General features: G+C 38.5%; 1 protein-coding gene across 1 annotated transcript; it reads right to left on the reverse strand.

The window, feature by feature from the left end:
* Window positions 1-1529: 1529 nt before the first annotated feature.
* Window positions 1530-5220, reverse strand: LOC104512935 (transcriptional repressor NF-X1-like; the record flags this gene model as incomplete). Its single annotated transcript, XM_010156125.1, has 2 exons — window positions 1530-1691; window positions 4171-5220. Coding segments are annotated over 2 exons (1212 nt in total), but the record flags the coding sequence as incomplete, so codon positions are not given.
* Between the last annotated feature and the right edge of the window lie 4155 nt (window positions 5221-9375).

Consider the following 9375-nt stretch of genomic DNA (forward strand, 5'->3'; position numbering starts at 1 on the left):
TTGGGCTTCTTGACCTCCTGAGCACACTGCTGACTGGGTTACACTGACACAGTAACCCAGAAGAGTTCACTTTCCCCCTTCATCTGCACCCACCTCTGCATGGGCGCCAACCTGACAGCCAGATACGGACCTCAGTATTTGGACCACAGCACCTGCATTACATCAGAGAGTTGCTCATTACATAATTAGCAAAACAGGACACTGCACAGATATGATATGTTAACCAGGGCTAGTTTTATACCCATCCCTGCAGTGCATGCCTTTAAGCTTCACTCCCGACCAGGGTTGCGCTGTGTAATACAATAATGTATTTAGTCCACCTATTCTTACAAGAAAAAGCAAAACGGCCAAAAGATATGGCTATTTGAAATGCTGTCAGGATTCAAGCACCTACAGTCACCATCTTGACAGATAAGCAAAACCTCCCTAACACAAGCAGATACCCTTTTGACCAAGTAATAAGGTGTTCTAGGGAAATAAATCAGCTCCAAAGAAGGTGACAGAAAAAGATTTAGATGATAAAAGTTCTCAACAGTAACTCTCAGTTTGGCTTAGGATCTCAGTCTTAACCAAAAACCTGTTCCCTTCTCATTCTAATGCCTTTATGTTCCAAATATTGTGCTGACATCTGTAACTTCCTTTCTACTGTCAGTATAAAGCATGACCAGCCCTACACAGAAGTCTGTCTCTGCATCTTCAGAAACCCCAAGAACTTTGCAGCCAATTCTTTCTGCAAGAGATTTACCATCTGTAAGAACTTCTCTCAAACATCTGGAAGTAGCTGACAGACTGTATTTCCCGTCTGCCCAGAGTGAGACAGAAACACACATGAATAATGGTAAATGCTAAACAAGCAGGGTACAGAAACGTTAACCCTACTTCAAGATTAGCATCACGGTCTTCAGAGTGTGTCTACAGCACACAACTGAACACAGCAGAGAAGCTGCAATTCAGCCTTAACTTCCAGCAAAGCATTCAAAGTGCTGCAAGAGTTTCAAAACCAGTTTAAGCTAATGACAAAGGCAGAAACTGTCTGTCTTCTCTGAATCTCATTTCACTGCATTGCATCGGTGATGGATTTCAGGAATACTTTAACTGAGAACAGAACTGAGAAGTGACTGAGTAAAACCAGATAACTAATGCTTGGGTGCTGCTTCTGTTTGACTGCTCAGCCAAGCACAGATGAGAGAAGGCGAGACTTCTCGGTGTATAAAAACATAGCCACAGGTTTGCATCTTGATGCACTGATTTCACTGAGTGACCTTACACTTACATATCCAGACCTGGAATTTAGTTTTAGCTAGAATACTATGAAGAATCAAACAAGTTAGGAGGATTATACAAAACTTAAAAAAAAAAAAAAAAAAAAAGAGGGGAGGGAGCAGGGCAAGAAGGATTAGTTAAAACTATCTTTGTTTACACCTTACTGGTTACCTCAGACTACAAGTAGTTTTCCAAGAAAAGAAACACATGAACTTTGCTATTACATATATTTGAGACAGAAAGTGTGTGCAAGAAAGAATACCAACCTTCAGCTTGTGAAGCTGGTGATCGTGCCCACTTCTTGATGCAATTTAGGTGGAATACGTGGTAACAATTCTGACAGCTCCACACTGGGGCTACTATTCGGACCACCTCACAGCATACCATGCACTCATACTTCTCTGTGGTCAGCTGTTCAATCAACGACCCTGCAAATGAAAATATGTTACTTGTGCATGAAATCTCAGCTAGCTGGGAAACAAAATTCAAATGGAATTCCACTATTTCACTTAAATTGTAACAGAACTTATTTTTCCTGTGTGGCTATAAGCAAAGCATTAGTTTACTCCTCAAAGATCCCAGTTTGATATTTGGCTGCATTTCTCTATCTTCAGAGCAGGAAAAAGAAGTATGAGACTCCCCTAAGTGCTATTCACCAACAGGAATTACTGTTGCCAATCATTCTTATCTTACAAATTAGTTAATAGTTTTAAGCTTGGAAGAGGTTTGAGCTTTTACTCATCACTTTATATGGGAAATTTATCTTCAGATAAACTTTAAACCAAAAAGCTTAAAGGTCTTAAATACAGAAGTTCTAGCCAAAATTAAATTTCATTCCCGTTCTCTACTATTCCTGCAAAACCAGACAACAAATATTAACAGTGAAGTAGCTAAATAACAGAAATAAGACCGTCATAAACTGACTGCTTCAGGAATGGAATTACCGAGAAACAACAATTAAAGGTACAGGGCCTTTCAAGCCATGTGAAATGTACTTTGAAAATAAAGCAAGAACTCCACATGAAAGACAAAGCAGCCCGAAAACAGTTAGATGTACAGCCATAACAGAGCGAACACGTAACTTCAGTTCTGCAGATTAACTCTCCCATCAAGGTAAGGCTATCAAATACACCTTAGAAATGCTATGTGATCTATGTCCACAGAATTTTAAAATACCTTAATTACAAGTGTAAAGACGCGCCATTTTTAGATGGTGCCAATACAAAGGAAGTTAGACCTCATAATGAAGGACAGAAAAAGATAAATTAACAGAAGAAAAATTACTATCAATACAAAATATACTTGTACCACACACGACTGAAAGCAAGCCACTTAACACCTGGAAGTGTGAACCCTGTTTGTCCTCCCTGATAGGATATAAGCACTTCCAAGCTTCTTTTCTTCTTTTCCAGCCCCCTTGCATCAAGCACCACCACATTTAGAATCAACAGTCACTTCTGCTTTTCAGTACCCCATGAATATTACCTGCTGCAAAGAAGGCATCCCCACCTAAAACATACTACTTTTCTCCAGAAGACTGCAGCTGTACCATACTCAGAAAGGATAGCCATCCCATAAACAGTTAAAAAGCACAGACTCAGACCCCTGAAAATAGTGGCAGACAATGTTTCCAAAAGAGGTCCCAACTGAAGCATGCAAAGACAGATTGCCATTTTGGAGGGGGAAGTTCCTTACGTCCCCTCAGAACGATTACTACTTCTCTTCCTGCTTACCACATACGATGTCTCACATTTAGTAATAACCATGGGAGAAAAAATGAGGTGTCTTTATTTTATGATTCAAGTAGAACCCTGGAGCATGAAAGCTAATGTTTTCTGGTTAGAAACGATCAGGAACGATGTTAATCCTTGAGCTTCTCCTAAGAGAACAAAGTTTCTGACTGGAGCTCTCTCATGCTTGCCAATTATGCTACTGCTTTCTCAGCTCTGAAAAAGACCCCGAGAAGCAGAATCTTCAAAACATTCAATACCACAGTCAAGATAACAGGAACTAGTCTACCCATCTCTATGATTCTGGGCAGCAGGAGATCAGATTGAGATGCTTTGTAAAAACCAACTAAATCTAATTCTCACAGTGTTTGTTCAAACAGAAAGGGAAAAGCAAAAATCTCCCTCCTTATTGCCTCCAAAATAAAACAGGACTTCTGCTGGATGCCATAAATAACATAAGACTACTTCCTCCATGCACACTTAAGCTTATCCAAAACAGTAAGAAAGAGGTTTTCTAGAAACAGAAACTACTCCCATGGCATTGAAGAGATTCAGCTGAATCCATTTCATTTAATGTTTTAAGTCCCTGATGGTACGAGCTGGCACAAAATGCACTCAGACAATTAAAACCTGTGGGTCTGCTTTACACTGTCAGTGGCACATGTTTCTGTTCTCAACTTCCAAAAACAGTATCCAGAGAGTTTCTCAATTTCTAATTACCTTTTGATTCTATCACTGCAAATTAAAAAAAAAAAAGGGGGGGAGCAGGCAGAAAGCTCCAGTTAGGAGCAGAATACAGTTCCTCTATCTGGCATTTTCCTACTTCTACATAAAACATGAGAAAACTTATTCTGCAAAGAACAGCCTTAGGATTGCCCCTCTCAAGTCTCACTGTTCAGAATGCTCAGAATTTTACAAGCCGGTCCCGCAACCGGTGGCTGACCAGGTCATCATTTGCAGTTTGGTGGTAAAACAAAACCTTTCAGCAAAATCTGTTCTTCCCAAGTGAACTAACAGAATACCTCCCCACTCAGATACCGCATTTAATGCTAACCTCTGAAAACAATATTGACCCAATGTGAAATCAGCCTTTTCAGCTAGTCCAATGTGAAGGCAGTTTAAATTATTCAAAATTGTACCTTTAATACAGGTGTACAGGACAAACTAGAAAGCTTACCTGTATGAGTTTCTTTGTTTTTTGGTACATCACTTTGCTTTTTCCAGTACTGGGTCCAGCTGAAATTAAGTGCAGGTGCCTGATCCCCCTTTAGCAGGAACTTTCTTCCATCACATCTGACAGAATCAGACAACTGATGCCTTATTTCACTGGTCGCATTTTCATCATTTTTGTGAACAGAGACTTCTTTCTTCCTCTCATTTTTATCTTTTGGAGTATATGCAAGAGAAGACTTCTTACCCACTTTTGTATTTTTACTACGGTGAGAATCATGTCTTTTCTGAGACTCCTTTTCTGCTGGGGGTTTATTCCACACAGGCTTCTGCAGATATCTCTTGTTCACATAATTGTAGCCTTTCTGATCATCCTCACTACCAACAGGTGCATCACAGAATGCCTTTCCAACAGACGATTCTGAAGAGTCAGACTGAGTCAAATCCAAAGATGGAACATTTTCGAATAGCTCTACTTTCTGTTTAGAGCTCGCTCTCTTTTCACGGTCATGTACTTGCTTTCCCTTCTCCCTGAAACCTCTTCCAGATGCATGCATCAGATGTGTTTTCTTTGGCTTTGCTCCTCTGCTATCGGCATTAGGTACATCCCTGTCACTCTCTGAGGAGAGAAAGTCATTGTATCCTCTAGGAGGTACTCTTCTCCCAGGTGCTACTGCAGTATCCGAAATTCCTGGACCTGTAGCAGCATCAGTAGTACTCTGCCTTATCTTACTTCTAGTACAAGTGCTGTCGTTTCTTGATCTGTGCCATCTCTGGCTCTGCAAGTTACGATTCTTCAAACTTTTACTGGCACCAAAGTATCGGTGGAAATCTTCAGAATTCCCATACTGACTTTCTGGATTACAAAAGCCACGATGCTTTGTGAAAGAGCTTTCGTAATCTGTACCTCTTTCGGAAGACTGAGTAGGAAATGGTAAATTACTTCTATTTTGATTACTGTTAGAACCTTTCCTATCTTTATTTACCCAGTTTGTATCTGTAGGTTGTCTTTCTCCTGGAATGGAATCAGCAGCATCAGGATTGAAATTCAATGCACCTAAAAAGTAAAAAAATAAAACCACAGGTATAAGACTATTGAATAGTAAATACCTCTTTTCAGCAAAATTACCATGCATGCAAAGACCCAGATGTTCAATCAATCCCACACTTGAATGACCGCAAACAGGTTTCCAGAAACTAGAGCTGAATCATACAGTGCTTTGTGGAAGTTACCTTCTCTTGTCATCTTTAAAAAAAGATTGTGATGACCCAGAGTTAAGGTAAGAATAGAAATACGTAAGGTGAAGAAAACATTTCAAGTAGCACTGTACATGTACAAGACAGGCAAGTGTGGCAATCAGTGCTTAACATGTCCTGAAGTTTCTCCAACACGTTTACATACACACACGAACCTGAAGAAAAAGGTGTCCTTTAAATACAGTGTCTACACCCGAGATTTCAATATTGCACAGAGCTTTGAATATAAATTAAAATGAATCAGCCAAAGAGTAGCAAAAGTAAATGCTTGCATGAACTCCAATTACACTGTTCCACATACAGACATATTAAATGGTAGAGGGCAGCTTTGCAAAATTATCCGTTACAAGGCCATCAGCACGACCCATGCTTCTACTTCAGAGGTCCCCCGTCATTTCTTCATCTCTAGATACAAGAGGAGCATATTAGAAATCCTATGTTGCTTAATCTTGTATCACATTTTGCCAGCAGGGCCTGCCTGCCACAGGAATTACCAATTTAATGGGCTACAGCAGGCTGGCAAAGACTTAGACAGTAACGTGAAAAGAGAGAAGAGGCTTCTAAAATCTCATGGAGGTAATGCCCATTTTACAGGTTAGGAAGGTTACCTCTAAAGGTAAGGCAGATGCAGTTTATTCCTGGTTCAGGACAATTCGAAGAAAGAACTAAGCACCCGGGATATGAACACAAGAGACTCTCCAAAAGGCTCAAGCTATCTGTGTCTCTCAACCACCTATTACTGAAAATTCTCAATAAAGATTGTGGAAATTAACATTGTGAAGGGAAGAACAAACCAGAACAGTTCAAAGCATTAACATCGGTTTTTTTCAGTGAATTTAACCACCTTAATTTGAAAGTGTTTTTTTTAAAACCTCTAGGAATGGTCATAACTACCATCAGGGATTTGGTGGCCAAAGAAAAAAATGTAACATCAACTTTGTGGAAGTGAATCTTCAAGCTTACTAGAAATTAGGAATTTAAAATTATATTTAAAGATGTTCTTAACCACAAACTAATTCATCTTTGTTTTTAAAGAGACGCAGTTGAAAACACTTTGATTTTTTTGTCTTTGCATTGACAATAGAAAGTTATATATTATATACCTTACTATTTATATGTAAATATTAAGATATGTCAACTTTATAATACACTATGTGTTATTAATACAGCATATCATAGAATGGTTTGGGTTGGAAGGGACCTTAAAGATTATCTAGTTCCAACCCCCCTGCCACAGGCAGGGACACCGTCCACTAGACCAGGTTGCTCCAAGCCTCTGTGCTAGACTATATTATGTATTATTATTACACTAGATATAAATGGCAAATACAAAGTGGTTTTTGGGGTTTTTATTAAGCTGTAATACTGACCTGATTTTGAGACAACAGTATCAGAACACCAGAGAGGTCTTTCAAAGCAGCTGGGGATTGAGCTAAGAATCAATCTTAATTCAAGGGGAGAGCAAGTGGAAAGGGAGGTGCTGATCTCTTTTCCATGGTACCCACTGCCAGGCCCCATGGGAATGGCTCCAAGATGCATCCATCAGGGGAGGTTCAGACTTGACACAAGAAAGCATTTCTGTACAGAGAGGGTGCTCAAACCGTGGAACAGGCTTCCAAGAAGAGCAGTTGATGCCCCACGCCTGTCGGTGTCTAAGAAGCTTTTGGACAACGCCCTTAATAACATGCTCTAACTTTTGGTCAGCCCTGAGGTGGTCAGGCAGTTGGACTCGATACTGCTGAACTCTTCTATTCTATCATTAGGACTGCAGACCCTAGGAGGTACAAAATATTAGGCTTATACATCTCAAAGAATCTGGACTGCAAGCAGTTTCCCTGGGAACATTCTTTTTCTCATCTTAGCACATGTATCCTGTGTAAAGATTTCAAAATATAAACATCCTTTTCACTTGCTACAACTATATTTACCTTCAGTTTTTCCAATGCTTTCCCATTTTTTTTCTGTCATTATTAAAGAGGTCTACAAACATAAACTGTAGCCCTTCTACATTATAGTATAAATAGCAGTTATTTTGTATAAATTACTTAAAACAGCTTTAAATATTCTGATTTGAAGGTAGGATGCAATACTCCAATCACATATAAACTTTATTTGAAGCAACCCATTTTATTAGTTCGATTAAGATTACTTTAAAATGTAAAGTCTGATGGTTAGATATAACAAGGTGAACCAAACGGCTCCTTAATGTTTAATAAAAAAAAAACACATACATTTTGCCTCTAAAGTATATTAAAGACCTTTGTTTCTTTGGTTATGAGATGTGGTATGTAAAATGCATGCACGAATTACAAACAAATTGCTTCACAGGATTTTCAAATAAATGAAGTAAAAAAGCTCGAGTAACTGTTTTATAGATCAGGAAAACATACTATCTTATGCTGACATAAAAAACATGCTGGATGTGGCTTTAAAATGCAGGCTTTCTAAAATACAGTCAAATTGACTTTTGAGCATGGCCTCCAAAAAGCATAACCAAGACTTTAAATGTAGCTGTGAAAGTTATATTTTTGAAAGCACTTTCCAAAGAATCTACTAAGTTTGAAGAAACAGATGGGAAACCAGGATTCAGATATTTAAAAGCACCTACAAAATATGAATAATTCATTAGGACTTTTTATATCACCCATGAATAAGACTCCTATTCTTACTGTCAGCTTCCACGTTTCAAAAAAATTCCAAAGTGGTGAATTCTACTAAAACTGATTTCTGCCTGCCAAGACAAGTAACAGCAAAATACATATACAAACGTAATAATCAGTAGCTAACACTGGCTCAAATTTCCTCTGACATATTTACATGTACATACACAAAAATACCAAGAGAAAGTGAATCTCCAAAGCTAGAGTCTAGCCTGTATTTTTATAAAATAAACTAAGAAAAAAATCACAGTCTCTTTAGAAACTACATCTACATTGCAGATTTTAATATCCCTAAGAGCTGGAATGTGAATTAAAACCAAGCACATGAAACTCATATGGTTTCAGGTCTGTTCTGTCATTAACATTAAACTGCTTCATCATTAACTATGGACAGAGCCAAAATGCCCAGGCAAAGTAGGCGGTCTGTGTGAAATGTCCTTCAAATAATTTGGTAAGGACACATGAAGCAAATTACTAAGTACCTGTCTCATTTTAATAAGTACAAGCTCAGCTTCAAAAACAGAGCTTATTTTGGGGACCACTACAGCCCAACTTCATAACTTAGGTACTTTTTTTATGAAGACATCAATAATGACATTTGAAAGTGCCACTTGAAGACATCATACCTAAGAGACATTTCTTAGCACAGTTTCAGCTAAATTCAATTAGATTTTGAAGAGCTAGTAAACAATGCACTTTAATTAGGCAGAGACTGTATGAAGTTGATAACTAAGAATAAATATAAAAAAGAAAAAAGTATCTATTTAAGAAGCCCAGCCAGAAAAACATACAATGGGTACAAATGTCCACAAGGAAGCCCCTTAGGTGTCAGAGGTAGTATTTCTTTATTCTTAAAGGAATTCAGCTCTATCTTCTAGATAGCAAGAACTCTTGATCTTCCTTCTGAAGCTTCAGATCAATATAAAACTGGAACTAAATAAACTATATTGATTAGTACCAGTCTTTCTGACTAGACAAGCACTTTGAACACTTCTTATTGAGATACTCATGAATTCAACCAAAACCAGGGCCACCTTGAGTACTGTGTGCAGTTTTGGGCTCCACAAAACAGGAAGAATACAAGAATATTAGGATATGTCCAATGGAGATGGTGAAAGGACTAGAATACATGACTTCAGAGGAGCAGCTGAGGATCCTAGCTTTGTCCAGCCTAGAAAAGAGAAGGCTGAAGGGTAACTTCATTGTTGCTTACATCTGCCTTTGGCCAGTGATAGGACATGAGGGAACAGCTTAAAGCTGTGTCAAGAGAAGTCCAGACTGGGTAGTATTAGGGA

The sequence above is a fragment of the Eurypyga helias genome, unplaced genomic scaffold (genome assembly GCF_000690775.1).
Source record: "Eurypyga helias isolate BGI_N326 unplaced genomic scaffold, ASM69077v1 scaffold9887, whole genome shotgun sequence".
NCBI classification, from domain to species: domain Eukaryota; kingdom Metazoa; phylum Chordata; class Aves; order Eurypygiformes; family Eurypygidae; genus Eurypyga; species Eurypyga helias.